Here is a 19,731-nt window from a genome sequence, read left to right as displayed (position 1 = left end):
CTGCTCCACTATCAGCATGCCAGACTAAGACACCGAGGGCCACGCCGCAGACATATTTGAGCCCAGAGCTGGCACTTTGTGATAAAAGCTAGATTAAAAGCAGAAGGTGGACCAACCACATCAAATTAATTTCCTGCACAAACAATCAGTTTGGACACTCATGCATGTCTCCAATAAGGTCATTTACAATAAAATGAAAAGACCACACGCACAAAGTTCCATTACAAACCTTTTTATTAGGTAACAGAAAGCCTTTTGTAACTGTGTGTGTGTGTGTGCGCGCGTGTGTGTAAAAAAAAGAATTAACACGTTCAATCACTTTGACCTCCTGTTAATGCTTCAAAATTAAAGATTTATAAATACCACGAACAACAAAAGCAAATACATTCTGCTTTATTTTGAACAGATTAGAAGAAAAGAAAAAAGGCAATTTGGACGTAACACATGTGAACTTATCCAGCATTCGTTTAAAAATTAAAATTAAAAACCTAAAAAGTAAGACAGAAATGGGCTCCTTTCCAATTAAGGATCTGCTTAGACTGGTAGCTTTGAAGACTATACTAGTAGTTTTCTGTGTTTTAGGGTTCAAACAGCAAATATTTGATTTTTTTTTTTTAAATCATAGTTTTCAAATGATTTAATGTAAGTAGCCATCTTGTTTATTAAAGTACAATATATACATCATTTCCCCCTAAAACACAAAACACAAAACAGTATAGGGCTTCAACTTGACCTTGGATTGTATACAATGTACATACAGTACATACATGAAGTGGACCGGTCCCAAACCCCAGGAATGAGACCTGTCCTGACCCGGAGCTGGAGCTGCGCCTACATACCGGAATCAGCTGCCTTTGTTCTCTTTCACAGCAGTCACACTCCTCGCTACAGCTTCCAGGTGATGAGGTGTAAGGCACTGACAGTGCCTCATGATAGTGCAATGCTCAGATGTTCCCTGTACCTTTTGCTCTCAGACAAAGGCCCAAACGGGGCCCAGTTTTCCAAAAAAGAAAAAAGTATCCATTTTCAAACCCAGGAGAACCATTCCGAAAGGAACTGTGCATGGCGTGACGATGCACGACCCTGGCAGCGTGTGGAAACTAATGAGCATGAAGGAAACAAAAATAGCAATGCATCACGCGCGTGTGTGTATGTGTATACAATCTACACTTCCAATAGAAGAGTTAAAAAGACAGAAAACTGGAGAAAACCCTATTCACAAAAAAAGTAAAATAAACCCTGCTTTGGTAAAGCAGTTTTTAAAATGCACCATCACTATATAAAGCTGATTATCGCATTCATATAATATGATGAACATATGCATCTTCTCGCTCTCCCTCACTGTTTGAAGGAGATTGTGTGCGCGCGCGTGTGTGTGTGTGTGTGTGTGTGTGTGTGTGTGTGTGTGTGTGTGTGTGTGTGTGTGTGTGTGAGATCACGAATATGTTCAATGTTAAAATACAGAGAAGCCTGCAACAGGATCTCCATGTGAGAAGTGCAAAGGCCTCAGCAGCACATTAATTTCAAACTGAAGGTGGCATTTATCACCTGTGGAACTTTTTTTTTTCCTTTCTTTCTTAACGCCCGCTGTCACAGAAGGTCACATGTGTTGTGTTAACAAACGCTGCATAAAACAAAGAAAATGAAGAGGTGCAGACATTTAACACCCATCCAGTTTAAAGCAGATTCAGTCGCACGGTTACTTCTGCCACAAGCCTAGATGATGCTGCAGTCTCTGGGGAAGCACATGGTGCTGAAGTTTAAAGCACAAATGCACACTTTTGTTTAGAACAGAAAGCAGGCCTGCCTGTGACCAAAACACTGGGACTTTGGAACAAAATAAATAAACAAAAAACAATAATATATATTCCACAATCTAAGAGTTCACCATTTAGTGAAGAACAAAACCTCTGCAGCAACAGGAGAATGGAAAAGGGATGCCATAAAACACCCTGGATCACTTTATGTCTCATGAACAAAGATAGGATTAAGTAAGAGGAGACTGCAGTGTCTTACTTTCTCGCTTACAGGTGGTCAACTTTAAAAACTACAAAAGATAGCATCTTTATTGAAAAAAAGAAGATGTAGAGTTTTAAAATACCTCACATAAACTTCAATTTTAAATACCTCAAAGAGCTTCAGTCTTCATTAATATTTAGCTTTTTGGTGGCTTCTTACCTGATGCAAACAGCATGAGGAGCCGCAAGCTTATATTAGTGTGTCAAAGCAACACCAGTCTTTGTGACAGGTGGGGGGTGTCAGGGATCATCTGGTGGAGCACGTGTTAGTTTTTAAGTCAGGACAGAATGGGGGGAAAAAAATGAATGAATGAAGTAGTGACAGACGAGGATCAGGGCAGCTGCTGCAGCGCTTTAAAAAGCACAGTAAAAATTATTTTTGATATTTACAATGAGGAACAAGAATACATTCAGGCAGCAGAAGGAGAGGGGGGTGGCCTCTTCTCTCTACGAGGTACATTTGGCACTGCTAATATTCAACCATCCCCACACATTCTAATAGTCCTTCTCCATCCCTTTGTCTTCTGTCTCTTCACCAGACTGACCGGAACATCAAGCTAAACTCTGACTTCTGTGGGTCATAAAGTGTCACCTCTGCTCTTACTGTTCATTCATGTAATACTCGGGGCTTTGAAGTGGTAAACACTGCAGTGTGGGGCCGGCGGAGCGTTCCTGCGAATGTCTTTTGATAAGACGCAAAACTATGCAGATCCAGTGCTCCCCCCATGCTCGTTTCCCCCCGCTTCAATCAGCAAGAGTCTTTGGTTCAGAAGGCACGTGTGTGCGCGTCTCTCCACAGAATCCCTCCTGTATTTTATTCTTTTTTAAATATCCTTTGATATAAAAACCCCGGCAGTGTGCAGGCCACCCGGACTCGAGGGTTTTTTTTTTTCCTTCTTCAAAAAGTCAATCCATTTCCCAGCTTCCTGCTAGTAGTCTTTTGGGAATGGCGGAGGGAGACTGTGGGCGGGTGTAAACTTAGATACCATTGGTCAGATCTTTGATGACGTTTGCCTTCACCAGCTTACGAAGGAACTCCTTTTCCTTGGATATGTTGTGTGTCCATGACTGCAGGATAATCAAAGGAAAGGACATGTTCAGAAAGATACAACATCACAGATGAAACACGAGGATAAGTGGTGGGAGGAGGCATATTAAACAGCACATTTTCCAACAGTGCCAGACAAAACTGTATGTTAAGTTTAGGGTTACTATATCCCCAGTGTCTATACATGTGGGTGTTCAAGTGTACAACAATGGAGCATGTGTTAAGCCATGGTGGTCAGTCTTCTGTCCCGCTGTGCTATAAGAATTCAGTCCAGTGGGATAGTTAGGGATAAAAGGAGAAGGAATATATAGAGAAAGGAGGCACAGGGTGGAGGAAGAGACCTATGAGAGAGAATGAAAAAAAGTGGAGAGCTTCAAGACTCTCTTATAAGGTCTGGCTGTGTGTCTGTCTGGGTCAAGCCTCCTACAATTACATGATGGGAAACGCCACAGCCTGAAAGAACAATAACCTGCAGTTTTCACAGAAGTCAACAGCAAAATTACAATGACATTTAAAATACAATAACAACAATAACAACCTGCTGGCAACCACTGGTTGGGAGAGAAAAGCGTGTATTCTGCGACCAGTTGGCAAATATTTACTTAAGGTTACGTGCAATCGCTATCATTAAAAAGGTCCACCATGAAAAGCTCCTTCCAGCTGCTTTGGTCGCTAGCAGATTTGGTTGCCAGTAATTTGTGAATATTTGCACACAAGTTGGCGTTTTTCATGTAAACTACTCAGAGGTAGCGAAACTGAAAAGTGCACCTTGTGGGGTCATCATCTAATATGGAATCCAGCATGTAAGCACTCGAGACAGTTTGCTCTATTTGCTTTTAGCTTCCACTCTGGCTGGTTTTATGGTGTTTCATTAGCTTTAATGACGATCCGCTGTGGTGACCCCTATAGGAAGCAGCTAAAAGACGAGGAGGAGCAGGGTAGAAAAAAACCCCAATGCCTTCCCAGCTTCACTAAAAGTCTGTCCGTATCCACTTTGCACACATGACACGGGACAGACAGGGCAACATATGCATTGGTTGCAATCATGTCTTTGGGTAACTTCCAAATAATAACTGTAAGACTTTATTCCTCTTCGACTTCTTTCTTTAGTGAAACTCCACATGACAAAAATGTTAAAGTTGCGACCATAAAATCAAAACTGGAAGATGAGCAGAAAGATGCCAATGGCTCCACAGCCTCAGGTCATCATTCTCTGTGGGTTTTCACAGTCATTTCATCAACTATTGATCCGATCAGTTTAAATTAGATCATTTCCAAGCACAGCTTTGAGATGACAAAAATGAGGATGCATAGATAGACATGTATTGTGGATTTTAATCCTCCACCCAGACAGTTAAAGAACAGGCCTAAGTTCTAAAGTTCCAGAAAAATCAAAACCTCAGGCGCTGGTTAAGCTTTCCAAACAACAGAGATAAAAAAAATGAAAGGCTAAAAACATTAACATTAATTAGCCATGTATGGCTGATGATGACAATGCTGATGAAGATGATGACAATAAATGCCAAAGGTTTACTGGGAGTTTAGACAAAGGTTATCATCATACTGAGCTCATGGTTTACACATGTCAGCGCAGGGGTGACATCTCTGATTCAGCTCGGTTTCAGTGTAAACACAGAGATCCAGACGTGATGGAGCAGAGAGAGCTCCGTCATGAGGACGTTTAGAAAACGATCGTTTAAGTGACTGATGAAAGACCGTTCCCACTTCAATCTAAAAATTTAGTTCGACGATTTTCATTTTTCATCTTTCATGAATTTATGTTTTAATTTATCAGGAAGTTTCACCAATCTTTCATTTTGTTTATGGTTTAATATACGTACGGGTTTGTTTCCCTTTTCCCCCCCCCAGACATTTTCTCTGGTTTCCACTAATCTGTGCTCTTAATCTTTCATGAAAGCAGCTCTGACTTAATTTTCCAAGTCAAATGGGACGTAAAGTTACAGACAGGTGACAAATTAAGAGAATTGCCTGAGCTCTTAAACCTCAGTATCGAGGTGGCCGTTACTCTCTTGTGGCCATGTGGCTGGCATGCTTTTCCTCTTTGAAGCATCACTCCACAACAAGCTGTTTAGTGATTGCTTTCATCTTACAATGTAGCATTTCCTGATTCTGATGGGCGTAGTCTACATCCATCTGAAGGGCACGAGGGGTCACTGAATGGTTTAAAAAGTATTGAAATACTGTGTATTGCATACTATGGCATTTACACATCTTAACTATAGAAGATATTGGATCAGTGAAGGGATATTTTTTGGAAAGTTAATCCTTTCACAAAACATCCAGAGACTTTGAGCTGATGGCGCAGTTATCAGACAAAATGTTCCTGACACCTCTGCAGCTTTAACAGTCCCTTGTAATCTTAAATATTTGTAGAACAACCATTAGCTAACTGCAAAGAGCTGTTTAGCACTCCGGAGCACCTCCAAGCATTTTTTCTTCCCGTAAGCTCATAACGGTTATAATTTTGGCTTTAAAGAAGAAAAAAAATGGGAGAAGTTGAACCCCAAAAGAATTCTTGGACTAATATTACCATAAGTCCAAACAGTGACTGCTTTGTAGTGAATGTATTTTGGCTGTAGGCCAGTTCACGTCCCCCTCGCACTCCTTCACAGGAGTGGTGGTCCCTCCTAATCAAAGTCTACAGTTGTTACTTTGGTTATTCTACTGTGGCCAAAGGGTAAGGAGCAGCTAGAATATATTGTTCTCATTAGGAATGAGCCCACGTCGTTCCGCATTTCATTTAAAGAAATCTTAAAGAGTGCCTCCAATGCTGGATTACCCTGTAGTGAAATAAGTGCTGATGTGCGAACGCTCACCTCTTTAATGGCGGACATCTTGACAGACTCGTAGTAGTGCAGAGGTGCGTAGGGCTTGTTCATGTCGTAACCAAAACCAGCCACCGCCACCTCGTCGCAGTTGTGCAGTGCCATTGTTATAGCAACAGTCCCCAAAGTTGGAATGTTCTGTGGCAGAAACACAGGTGTGGGCAACACACACACACACACACACACACACACACACACACACACACACACACACACACACACACACACACACACACACACACACACACACACACACACACACACACACACACACACACACACACACACACACACACACACACACACACACACACACACTATTAAAATGAAAAACAGGTATGACAAAAGAAAATCTACCCAATTATTATTATAATTTTCTCATTGCATCTGACACAGATGTATTCTACCACTCTCGTATCTGCTTCCCTCCCTCCGTCTTCGGTACTTCTGTCTTTGTTCTACTTCACTGCTGCTAACTGACTCTGAACACTTGGTGATTAACTATTACCTTTGAGATGTGATGCCTGTAAACCCCTGCTACGACACGCTGAGCTACAGGGTTGAAGCTGTGCTTCCTAACCGCCCTGGGGTGCCAGAGATCTGGGATTTGGGGGGGTAGGTAAAAGGGCCTCTGTGTGTTTGATTGTGTGTGAGGATGTTGCAGAACAACAGAGGGTGTGTGTGTGTGTGTGTGGGGGGGGGGGGGGGGGGGGGGGGGGGGGAATGCAGGGTGCAGAAGAAAGCAGAGGGAGGGAGGCCCTATTTAAATCATTACCCTGATTTGCAGCCCTCAGGGTAGGTGGAGCTGAACCAGCAGCTGGCCAACCCCCCACTGCATGTTCTAATAAGAGATTATTTTACACACATGCAGCCACACACACTCAACATAAACACCAGTATAACAAATAGTCCTCCTCATTAATTTCCATGTACATAAACATATACTGTGATGGTCAGAGGAGAAACGGTAAAGTGTTTCTAGGGAAAGAATGTGCCAAATCATACAACTCTGCAGCCAGACAGCCCTGCAAACACCCAGACACAAACACAAACGTGCACACAGATCATCATGCACTCGCTCTCTTACGCACAAACACACACATATATAATGTGATGCCCACATGTTCAACACATGTTGCAGAGCTGAGTTCATGCAGGGGTGTTCTTGGTGGCCCCCAGAGGGTGGTGTTAGGGTGATACACTCCTCATGTCCCCTCCAATTCCCCCTATCCCCCCTTTACTTGCCAAGTGTACACAGACACATACACACACACACTATATACACTTGCACACCAGTATTTAATTTCAAACAGTCTGATGTTTAGTTTGTAATTTTTCTGCTCTGCAATCGATTTGATAGCCACCAATTTAAATTTCATCACTTTACTTCTTAAACAAAATATTCTCTGGTTAAAGGGATGACACGGCAGAGGGATCCACCCTGGCGCCGGGTTACAGCGAGTATTCACTAGTTTTTAATGTACCGAAGTAAAATGCAGTGAAAGATCGGAACGCTTTAGATCCGTGGCTCCCTAATCGCAGCTCCTGTTCCAAGAATGAACTCTGCTCATAACTTACAGCAAAATAAGCCCCTAAATGGCTCCAGAATCAGCAGATTATATAACATGTGTATATTTTCTTCAATTAGTTACTTAAAAAAGAAAAAGGAAAAAGACTCTTGTGTAAGCAGGGCGCAGACGAGTGGGACTGTAATTATTCTGCATTTCATTTGGAAACACAGTCCAATCCCCTCCCCATTCTTTCTAGATATCGAGCTCTCATTCTCTTACAAAAACAGATGAACGTCTCATCTATGCATACAAAGTCGATATCTGATGTAGCCTACGTAACTGGCCGACGCCGTTGCCAGCATTTATCCTTGTCTGGACTGCACAGTTACATTTCAAGGGGGGTGCACATCAGGTTACACCACTGGACACAGTGCAGGTTTTTTTTTTTTTGTTTGTTTTTTAAGAAGGGTGTGCAGTTACAACATACCTACAGTGAAGGTTTAAAACAAAAGTAAAGTTCCACTGTTACTTACTCCTTTGCCCATTAGGCCATTGTTGAATGGCAGGCCAATGAACTGGAAGGCAGCCTCCTGGATGAAGTAGGGGTTGAGGATTCTCATCTCTGTCGGCTCCCGAGGCACAGACTGAGCCACAGACTTCCAAAAGCCATCTGTGCCCCTCTGAAAAGTAAAAAGATGGAGGACAGCAGAAAAAGGTCAGTTTGTGTATGGTAAAGAATTTATTTTACACTGTCAGATTAGAGACATGTCACAGAGGCACAAATGGGAAAAAACAAAAAACAACAACTAAAGGTTTCAATTGATGGCATTGGTGATAGGCAACTAAAATTTACCAACCAAACATCAACAAAAGATTATCCTCCTTAAACAAAGAAGCAAACCAGAAGCCAGGCTCCGTCTACCACTGATTGGGGAAATTACTTCTGGACCTTTAATGAATGAAGGGGAGGTTGGGGGTTGCTGTTTGCAGGACACCAGCAATTTTGACCCATCAGAAGGAAAGTCTAGCAGTTTGTGAGAGATGCAGTTGCCCTAGAGTGGTAACGAGAGGCTGCACTAAAGTCCTCATCAAAGTTTTAGAAGATTTAGATAAGACAATAGTGCGACACACAGTTGAACCTTTAAGGCTTTAGTGCCATTTTCCTTCTGAGAAAGAATACTTCATAATCTAAGTGAACACCAAATAAGGAGAATGATTATAGGTGCTGATAATAGTGCTGCCGTGTTAATATGCACCGACTCTGGAGCAAAACTGCTCCATTACCGTGCGGAGACTTTCTGTTTCCTACAATTTTCTCAGGCTTCTGGAAATATCAATATTAGTGAAATAATTGATTTTGACAAAAAATCTTTTGTAGACCCACTTTTGTCTGAAGTCAGACACCCTGCTGGGAACCTATCCATACTCAACATCTCTGGGTAAATATTGCATTAGAAAGAAAATCACAAAATCACACCTTGACCCGAGGGTGTTCCGAGAGACCTCGGGTCTTTTTACACAAGGCAATCTTCATCAGTCGCAAGCACAACCCGTCAGACATGCTAGTAACACCACCTGAATAAAATTATGCAACTCTAATGAAAGGCACTTGCCCAACTTGGTCCTTCCAGAACAGCCGACTGATATTAATAAACTGAGACAGACAAAAAGCTCCCCCTTGGAGAAGTTTATACATAATGCAAGTGAATCCTGAGTCCTAGCTTCCTTTACTGCATTCAATTCAAATGTTACACTAAATTAACAAGTAACAAATTAACAGTGTGTGATTGACTTGTCTCCTCAGATCCATGAAGCCAATGTGAATCACCTGTTCAAACAGTCAAACACTCGCCTGGCTGCCTTTGATACAGCAATGTGTGTGTGTGTGTGTGTGTGTGTGTGTGTGTGTGTGTGTGTGTGTGTGTGTGTGTGTGTGTGTGTTGGCAGAGGCAGTAGCAACAAGTCTGATGGCTTTGTGGGTTCAACAGTGGCGGCTCTTTTTGAACGCAGGCCCAGCTCTGTGCCCTCGGCAAGCCGCGACAGGAACAGCAGCTCATCTCTCCTGTCAACACAGCTTGTGTTTGCCAGAAATCTATTTAGCCGAGCTGTTTGGATGTGTGCAGGTCTGTGTATGCTGAATAAAGAGTGATGCATTTTTTTCTTTATTCTAGGAAGGAGAGCAGCTAATGACACAACACACACACACACACACACACACACACACACACACACACACACACACACACACACAAATGTCACAGGGTGGGGATCTCTTTGAAGATCAGACAAGTACAGGTGGTTTTGAGAAATGTATGAGCAATTAGTATGTAAGGATTTGGGATTGTTAGGAAGGATGGGAACGGTGGGTATGTTTATGAGTTCAGGAATGTGGGAAGCTGCTCACAACCCTGTTTTCCAAAACGCTGTAACACTTTGTAACATGTAAACAAAAAACAGACAGCAATGATTTACTTGATCCCAAACTTTGAGAAGGAAAGATATGGTGGATTTCAAAATGCTGTGAAAACTTGGTGAGCAAATGGTTTAGAAAAAAACAAAAACAACAAAACAAAACATAAAACTACAAATGTTTTAGTGATCATAAAAAAATATTCAGAGAATTCAGTGGCATTCCTGTGCACAAGAACAAGACTGAAAACAAGTCATGAATGGCTGTGATGTTCAGCCTCGGGCTGCACTGCATTAAAACCAGACAGTTCTGTACAGAGTCAACGCACAGGCTCAGGAACACATCACAGGAGCAGGAAATAAATGTTAAAATACCAAAAGAAAATTATTAATTCCACAGACTTCCTTGTACCTGAGAGATAATTTAAGGTGAATTAAGGGGAAGTGGAAAACTGATCTATTTTTATGGCCAACTTGCGCTTCTACAGAGGCACATTTAGGGCTTGAACATTATATACAGTTTACCAAACCACATCCTGCATGTACTACATTAATATGGCTTTGTAGCAAAATAATCTTGGTGCTTAACTAGCTAGCGTGCAGTAAACACCTGCCACCCACTGGAAACATTTGATACATTACAAATGAAACATATGCGAGAAGGACGACAAACCGCTGAGCAGAATGAGAAAGAACTTCACTTTCAAACAATAAGCCCTGTTTTGGATGTGTCATTGAAGGTTAAACACACAGCAAAGAACAATGAACATCAAAATGACATAAGATAGGTATCCAGTAAATAAAGAGTAAAAGAAACTGCTTTAAAGCAGCACTGAAAAGGCTGCACTTCCAGCGATGAGTAGCGTACAATCTGTACTTAAAGCTCCTACAAATAGCCTTAAGGGAACAGGATGTGGCTCCCACTGTGGACTAACTGCTAACCTCTGTGTGAGCACGCATTTGTTTCTCAAAACAAAGCGCTGTAACTTTGCCCTAGACACGATAGGAAGCTACGGAAAGAGTCTTTCACACCACTTGCTAATGACGGACGCACACATGCTCAAAGGTGAACACACGTGTACTGCATTGGCTGGCTGGGCTGTCACTGAGCTGTGTTCAAAGAGGAAATGACTGTTTCCGTTCTCCTGTGACAGCTTTATGGTTAAATTGGTTTAGATTATTAGATTTAAGTGTGTGCACAAGGCAGTGCGCTCCAATAAAGCACCTGTTAAAACAAACCTGAACTGGGTGAGTTAATTATTTGCAATGCAAGGAGATAGATCCTAGAGGGGGTCAACATTACTTAGTTACAAAAACTTAAAAATCAGCTTAGTGCCAGTCAACCGTGTTGAGGAAAAGATGATACAACTCCTTGCCGTCTTGTCAGAAGGTGGATCTCAAAGCATAACGAGCCTGAACTGAGCGCAGATGAGCAGAAATGATGAGTTCACAGATTCAACAATTCTCCAAATAACAGGAACAGCAAGCTTACACTTGCTTATACAGCTACATCAAAGCACAGCATACAGCTCGGGCTGGCTTAACCTCAAACTCTGAATTACACACATTTGTCCACTACAGCCAACATTCATGGCATTTCTTGAGAGCTAATTATAAACATTGTTTACCACACAGTGCAGAGAGCTGGAAATGCAGTTCTAAATGTATGCACTGTGTGAGACAATCCCCAGCACTATATCAATGCAGTGATGTTGCGATAATATCTGTGCAATACTGATTTTTCTGTGCTGAGGATGAAGAGGATGTACCAACAGAGCAGTAAGGCTGTTGAGATTAGAAAAGGACTATTATTGATTCCTCGGAAACCACAAACAAAAGCATGTACGATTAAAGTAGATGGCAGAGTACAGGTAACTTGTCAGCTTGAGCTGAAGCCTTACAAAGGCTAAGTGTATTTGTTTTGTGATTTCAAAGCTGCTGGAAAAATCACAATTACATAAACCATTAAAGAAGAAAAAAAAAAAAAAAAAAAAAAGGGATCTTGAATCAGAGGATTAAAGCGTGCCACAGGATGAGGAGAAGTCCTACTGTAAGCCTAAAGATGGAAAGGATCAAACAAATGGAAAAAGTGAAGCAAAAAGGAATGGTACAAGGAAAAAGGTCGTTAACAACAGAGCTAAAAATCTCGAAAAAGGTAACTAAGATCATGTGCTGGTGAGATACCTAAATTAGACTGTCCATAAACATAATGGTATGTATCCTGTGTCCTTGCATAAAAAGGCTCAAATAAGCAACAGCTTTGGTTTAGAGCCTTGCATTGAGAGTTTTTAGCGTGCTTTGGTTTCATTGTGGTTTCCAGCCCAAACCAAAACTGAACTCACCTTAAAACTAAAGTGGTCCGCTGTGTTAAGTGAAACAGCCAGCTCAGTCTATAGCTTCTGGGGGTCCGAGCAAAAAGTGCAGACACACGGAACAACAATGAAATATGGGGGATAAAGGGAAAAAGGTTTCACATTTGCAGGATTACTACAAGTGGCTTTAAATGCCTTCAGCGTAAACCATCTGCCACAAGCAGTGAAACCAAACAATCTCGTCACCAGAAGCGGTTTTCAGTTTTAGCTTACATGTGACTACTCTTCAGATTGATCTCAGAGTATTGCTTCAATAGCAACGAATGGCCTTACTTCCCTGATTGACAACCGTAACACTTTTTGGAGTTTTTCAATCCTGTAAACTTACCGAGCGAGAATGTGGTTGCGTTTGATGTTTGTGCCGTGGAGCTGCACGGCTCAGACGAGGTGGACCGAATTTCCGGAGGGCCGACTTAAAGCAATTTTGAAAACGAAACGGCAGCCCCAAACTGCGAACAATCACAATTACAGCTGCCTGGAGGTCATTAGCACTGTGTACATGTCAGGTCTCTGAGTTTACAAGTGGTAGTGTCTTACCACTTAAGTGCTCCTCTGAAGAGGAGCCATTTGTGCAAGAATGTCTGAATGGAGGGAGGTAGCAGTAAAACTTGGAGGTGCGCAGCAGGGGATTACAGTTACTAAAGGTCCACTTATAATATTCCCCCTCTTTGTTTTTAGGAGGGAATCTGAAGCGGTCCCCGATTTGTGTTTTTTGTTTTCTTGACACATACCACAACCTCTCCTCCCATTGAGGTCACAGTGATTGATCGATTCCTGGTCTCTCTGAGGTTATTCGGTATGGGAAGCACAAATCTTCAAACTTCCACGATTGCAAAGATGAAAATCGTGCCAATGCTTCACCGCTTCACAACACTACAACCTTTAAAACCAGCAGGTGCAGCAAAGTCTCTGGGAAATAACAGGTGACGTGTTGAAAGATCACAAGCAGTGTCACAAGGATCTGCTTGTATCTCATTATATATATATATAAAAAAACAAAAACAAATGAATAAAAAACTAAACAAAAACACAACAACACAAACATTGGTTCTTTTGGTGACCTTTTGACAATTAATAGGTCGCCTTAAACTCTCATAAATACATCATTAATCAACATCCACTCTATTGGAACACAGCACCAAAGGAACCCAGTGTACAGGTCCCAGTGTAAATCACAGCAGGCTATGTAGGTGAAGCACTTCTGAAACACAACACTCGTGGCAATCAGTGACATCCGGACACCACGTTAGTCACTTGGTTCACGTTCAGAATCCATGTTTACAAGTATGTAAATGTTTATGAATGCATGTATGCATGCAACTGGGGGATTCTCCACAGATGTTTGGGCTTAAAAGAAGAGCCATATACCTTCCTGCAGTTCATCCACAGTGAAAGGGTTGCAATAAACTTTTTTGGGATAAAATGACAATTATGTAAACCCAAAAATCTGGGCACCACACGGGGTGACACAGCTCACTGGCTCACACCAGTATTCCAGCCATCGGGAATTTACATTTAAATTTCTCAATAATGTGGAGACCCTTGCCATTCTAGAGACTCGATATTTTAGCTACACTCGATTTTTTTGGCATTACCAAAAGACAGAAATATTGGCTACACTATAGTATTTTGTTACTTTGGAATAAGAACCCCTGGCGGCATTTCTATTAAAGGAGAAGTACTTTCTTCGACAAATTGTCTGCATCCATCATTTATCTCTCTGCCCTGCAGCCAGCAGCGAAAGCTCCTGTAAACAAACAGGAGAGATAGAACACCGACACTCCACCTTCAAACCCCGTGTTTACCACCGGCTGTATATCTTTCACTGGATCTGTTTAAAAATATCCCCACATATACAAACACATGCAGGCTGTGTGTGCATGAACTGTGAGTGCACACTGTGCATGAAGGAGAAAAAAAAATTTGCAAATTAGACCCAGGAGAGAAAAAAAACTATATCAGCAATCGTGGAAATCGCGTTTGAGCACATGTGTAAACAGCATGTAATGTGGCAATCAACCAGCCTGTTGCCGTTGTGGGGTCCAATTTTAAGGCAGAGTGAGAAAGTTAGCTTGTAATCAGGTAGACAATGAGGGATAAGGGAAAGTGGAAGCTTTGTGATGCTTTGGGACTGTGTATGTATTAAAAAGGACAGGCACAATTAGGAAGAAGGATTAGATGTGATCACGACTGGATTTCTTTGCGTGAGTCTGCGTGTTTGTGGAAGTGTCCGAAACTCTAAATAACAGATTGGGAAACTGTCTTGCTAATTTGTATTCTGGCCAGCTTTCCAAGACTGCACTCTAGGCTCATGAAAATCTGCAATAAATGAAGGATAGTCCGGCACATTTACCACCGGCTAGATGAGTCATTCGGAACTGCGCAAGTGTGTACCACCCACTAACCTTTCAGGGAAAAAAAAAAAATTACACTTGCTTTCATAACCACAGAAGGCAAGTAAAAAAGGTTTTTCATCCCTTCCAGCTCCAAGTATGCAGGTTACACAAAGAAATTCCCGGCTGTGAAAGCTCCCGAAGGACAACTGTCCAGAGTTACATTATGTTACCCTCTAGCACGAACAAAATGGATCGAGTAAAGGGGTGCAGGGGGGGGGGGGCTTGCTGCTACATGATGAGGATTTCCTGCAAATAGTTCTTTACCAAAAGTATGATTGTTTTATTCCATTAAATACCTGTTTGTGTGGTAAGAAGTAAAGGAAAATAGTTTTAAAATAATGAGCACGCATATATTAAAAAAAATTCATTATTACAATTATTTTTTTTAGGAACGTTTTTCCTGAGATCACGGGAGGTGAAATCAAACGTGCAGATAAAAACATCTTGGTGTTTACTCTGCATTTTTCCTGCTGCTAGTGAATGAGATACAATGAAGACAGGATATCAGTCTTTTGACGGGTTTCTTTCATGTTGCTGCCAAGGCAGAAAATCCAACAGCAAACAGATATTGCTCTCCTAGTAACACAAGCAGCTTCATGCTTCACTAAAGGTATATGCTGCATCTTCTTACCAAATAGTTTAATGTGAGCAAACAAATTAAATGCCTGTGTGATGCATTTTTAAATAAGCACATAAAAGCTCGCTGCAGACAGTTCATTTATCATTTAAACCAACGTGACGTGCTACTTATTATACACAACTTTCGAAACTAGTGTCAAATTAAAGCATTCCCTAAACACATCGGCTTACAGTCATAACAACACCTACCACCACTGAGACTTTACCGGGGAGCAACGGTCAGCACTAATGAGGAAGGCAGCCCATTTAACATCTGGACCAAAGCAGTTTAAACCGACAGATTGCACAACCGACCGACTCTGCTATTCTAGGACTGTAGACTCTTAGCAACAAGCCTGAACAGTTAGAGGGGCTTTTTTTTTGGATTGTAATTCTATAAACCACCTCACTACACTGATATCCATTAATGGATTACTTTTACACTGAAAGAGTTTCAAGGGCACAAGCTGCCAAAATAAAAATGGAGCAAACTGTTTAGAATAGCAGTACAGATGAATTGCATTCGATTTCCTGCCATATAAATAGCGTGTCCCATTATGTTCCTGTTTTCTGGAGGTCAAACATGGGTGTCTGCACATGTGTCAGTTTTATTCTGCCATGCTGTCATCGAGCCTCAAAACAGAAGACACTGATGATATTTCTGTTTCCTGATAATTAACGCATGAGTTGCATTCCTCCTTCCTCAGCAGATCAAAGAGGACTGAGTCAGACGCCGGGGGCCAGATCAATTATCCAGGCAGCCATTTTCACTGTCCTCTCCATCTGACACGCCACAAAAATCTGGGCACTATCAAAGGCTGAAGAAAGCAGTTTTATTTTATTTTACCGTCAACTTCCACTACTCACTCTTTCCTCAGCTGTTAACCCTTTACTCCATTTGACATTATCCTTTCCACCTATCCATTTTCTTTTGTCCTTTAACCAAAATTCACACTACTACTTTGTTTCAGTTTGTTATGCCATACCCTAACTGTATTGTCCATTCCCACCCACCCACCCTTATTCTGTTTTTTTCCACTTGTGACTTTCTATTTTGACAAAAGCCGCCTTGTAAAAATTCCAGCTGGGATACGGTCTCTGAAATTCACTCGGCTGTGTCAGAAAATAAAGCAGGTTTCCCAAATCCTGTGTTTTCTGATGAGACTTTTTTTCCAAAACAAAACAAAACAACAAAAATAAATGATTATTCTGCCTGCTTAAAAATACACTCCCTACTCTGATTTTTAATAAAATTACAAATGTGAGTTTTACAACACCAACATTAACAACAACAAAAAACCAAAACCCACACAAACAAACATCTGCTTTAAATTCAACACTCCTCCCCACGCAGGAGACCTCTGTGTGCACCTTTGCACCACTTCCTGTGTTCACAGTTTGATTGCTCACTGGAAATCCAAATATGACCACCTGCATGTGCTCTTTTTAGATTTCACCACAGACAAACATCAACTTCTGTGTCAAACTGATGCAGCTTTCATGTCGAGGATGATCACTGGAGCCAGACACTAAAGCTACGACCTGAACACCAAACTGTAGTTTAGAGAAAGCACACAGAGTCCAAACCCAAAGGTCAGTAGTGTGACCAGAAGCATGCTAACCACTCACACCTCTGTATGTCTGTCCTTTCTCACAAATCCATTTAAATTTTACTTATTCAGCGCCAAAATCTCAACAACAGTTGCCTCAAGACGCTTTGTATTGTAAGGTAAAGACCCTACAATAAAAGAGAATAGAACCCCCAAAGTGAGACCAGGCAGGGAGACACGATAAAAGGCACACTGTGGAAGAAAGCCATGGATTAATAATAACTAATGACTATTTTCAAAGTGGTGTATAAGCACCACTTTGGAAATTCCAAGTGGAAGTGTTGCTGTTTTGACAACTGAAATTTCAGTGTGCATGCAAGTGGCCAGGGAGCGATTCAAACCTAGGAAGAGTGCTCGAAGTGATGCAACGGTGCACAGAATGGCCTTAAAGGGGAAATCGTCCAAATTTAAAATCAAGTCAAGTTATTGCCCTTTATGGGTGAATTTGTGACCTCCACTCACAGAAGGAGGGAGGACTGGTTTTGCTTAACACTGCATATGTTGAGCTTTATAGAAGCACTCAGCAATAATGTAAATCCATAAAGATATAAAACATGCTACAACTTAAAAAAAAAAAAAAAAAAAAAAAAAGGGGGGGGGGGGGGGGGGGGGGAAGGGGAAAAAAAAAAGGAAAAGAAAGGGAGGCTCTAGTATGTTCCCTTAAATACTTTGAGGCAGGCCCTTTGACTTTAAGCTAAGTGGATTCAAAATAATCCCAGTCAAAGATATATTATAGACTGCTCAACAAGAACAGAATGAAAGTGCCAAGAGAGCTTTTTTCTAACAAAAGGACAAAACGAGAAGAGGAGGTATTAAAAGACTGCCATGTTCGGTAATACTTTCATAGATAACGTAGACACAATTGGGCCATTCAGTCTGACCCTGTGAGATTAATAGGGCAACTCATAACCTGTCAATTAACTGTGCCAATACTAATATTCCATGGGACATGTGATAGGCTTGTTACATGGCAAAGCAAAGGGAAAAAATAAGGTCATTTTTCCTTGAATGTCCTTTCCACATTAAGCATTTAAATCAAATTCAAATTTTATTTGTCACGTACACAGTCATACACAGTACGATATGTAGTGAAATGCTTGGACAACTGCTCGTGACCTAAAGAAAACAAAAAAGGAAAGGCTATGAATAAGATAGGAAATAAATATGAAAAATTAAAAAGGGTAAATTTAACTAGGAAGGAATAAAATATAAATTAAGGTTAAAAATGAAATAACTGTACAACACAAATTAGAATGAAGGGTAAATTTAACTGGGAAGAATAAGATAAAATATATAAATTAAAGTTGAAAATAAAATAACTGTACAACAAAATACACAATACACAATATAGAACTATATAAGAATGTATGAAGAAATCTAAATATAAATAAATATATACACAATAACAGCAGCTGTACAAGTATTAACCGACAATGAAGAATATATCATTCATCTAAAACATTCCCAATATTAATTTAGTATATGGCATAGTTCTGTGTATTCTTATTTATTCTTTTACAAAGTGGTTTAGATTTCCACAGAAGGTAATCAGGAGGATGTGATTATAGATTATACTGCTCTGATATAGATGTTCAAAGGAGGACAAAATTGTTGCGCAATAATTCAGCTGAGTGCTGATCAAACCAACAAATACAGAGTGAGGAATGTAAATTCATACATTCTTATATAGTTCTATATTGTGTATTTGGTTGTACAGTTATTTTATTTTCAACTTTAATTTATATTTTATTCCTTCCTAGTTAAATTTACCCTTTTAATTTTTCATATTTATTTCCTATCTTATTCATAGCCTTTTCCTTTTTTGTTTTCTTTAGGTCACGAGCAGTTGTCCAAGCATTTCACTACATATCGTACTGTGTATGACTGTGTACGTGACAAATAAAAATTTGAATTTGAATGTAAGTGAATGCAAGCATAAGCAGGAATCTTGTTCTATGAAAACTGCTTGCATTTTGGATCCATTTATATTTTAATACTCAAGTAGTTCAAATATCTTCCAGGTTTTGTGTTTGTAAGTTCAAGATTTCAACCTTCATTCATTGGAAGAAAAAACAAAAACAAACAAACAAAAAAAAACACCAAAAAACAAAACAACCCACCCCCCTTCAAATATGTCCTTACCATTTTCTCCTTGTAGACCATTTGTCTGAGCCACTTGAAATCAAGTGGTTTGAAAGCAGATAGAACAAAAAGTGAGTCTTGTTCGTAGTTTTCTGGGTTCTGGATCGCACCCTCTGGATATGTAATCCTTATGGTGGTTTTGGTTCCTACATCTTTTCCATAACCTTTTACTAGAGCTTCATTCAACCTGTCAACGCAAGAAAGACAACAAAGGGTGGAATCAGGAATTTAAGAAAAGCATAGTGAAAAGCACAGGATTATTATTTTCGATATTTAGATAAAACAGCACGTCTGCAAACAGAAAGACAAAGCAAAACCTCCACATGAAGGTTCAGCTGAAGCATAAGCTGGGTCTATGCATAAAGACTGGCCAGAGGAAAACCCAGCTTGCAACCTCATCACAAGAGCTAACATCTGACAACATCTGGGTAAGCCACAGTCATTCTGGAAATGAGTGGAATGTTAAGTGAGCTCTCAGACACAGTCACTAAAGGTAACAGTACATCCAGTTTTATTTTGGAGTTTCCCGTTTTCATCTTTAGCTCGTTTAGTTGAATAGTGGGCTGCTGTGCTCGCCTGTGGGCTGATGAGAGTTCACAGTCCGCTCCACTCCAGGGAATGCCCGTCTGCCTGCAGTGAGCTCTGATGTCAGGTGGAGGCAGTGTATAAAGTATGCATAACAAAAGGTCATAACAAAGTATGTTACTGAGTCCCCCCCAAATAACAAAAAACAGAACCAGAGACTTCTCGATATTCCACAA

General features: G+C 40.8%; 1 protein-coding gene across 13 annotated transcripts in view; it reads right to left on the bottom strand.

Moving 5' to 3' along the window:
* Positions 1-216: 216 nt before the first annotated feature.
* st3gal3b (ST3 beta-galactoside alpha-2,3-sialyltransferase 3b) overlaps positions 217-19,731 on the bottom strand; it is a 66,596-nt gene continuing 47,081 nt past the window's right edge. For all 13 annotated transcript variants that reach the window (XM_076876994.1, XM_076876995.1, XM_024806158.2 and 10 more), the window contains 4 exons: positions 18,971-19,157; positions 7,957-8,103; positions 5,904-6,050; positions 217-3,086 (listed from right to left, as the gene is read on the bottom strand). In XM_076876994.1, coding sequence (XP_076733109.1) covers positions 2,997-3,086; positions 5,904-6,050; positions 7,957-8,103; positions 18,971-19,157 — 571 coding nt within the window. In that variant the 3' untranslated portion in view covers positions 217-2,996. The remainder of the gene's footprint in view (positions 3,087-5,903; positions 6,051-7,956; positions 8,104-18,970; positions 19,158-19,731) is intronic.

The sequence above is a fragment of the Maylandia zebra genome, linkage group LG18, assembly GCF_041146795.1.
Source record: "Maylandia zebra isolate NMK-2024a linkage group LG18, Mzebra_GT3a, whole genome shotgun sequence".
NCBI classification, from domain to species: Eukaryota; Metazoa; Chordata; class Actinopteri; order Cichliformes; family Cichlidae; genus Maylandia; species Maylandia zebra.
This window is presented reverse-complemented; position numbering and strand designations above follow the sequence as displayed.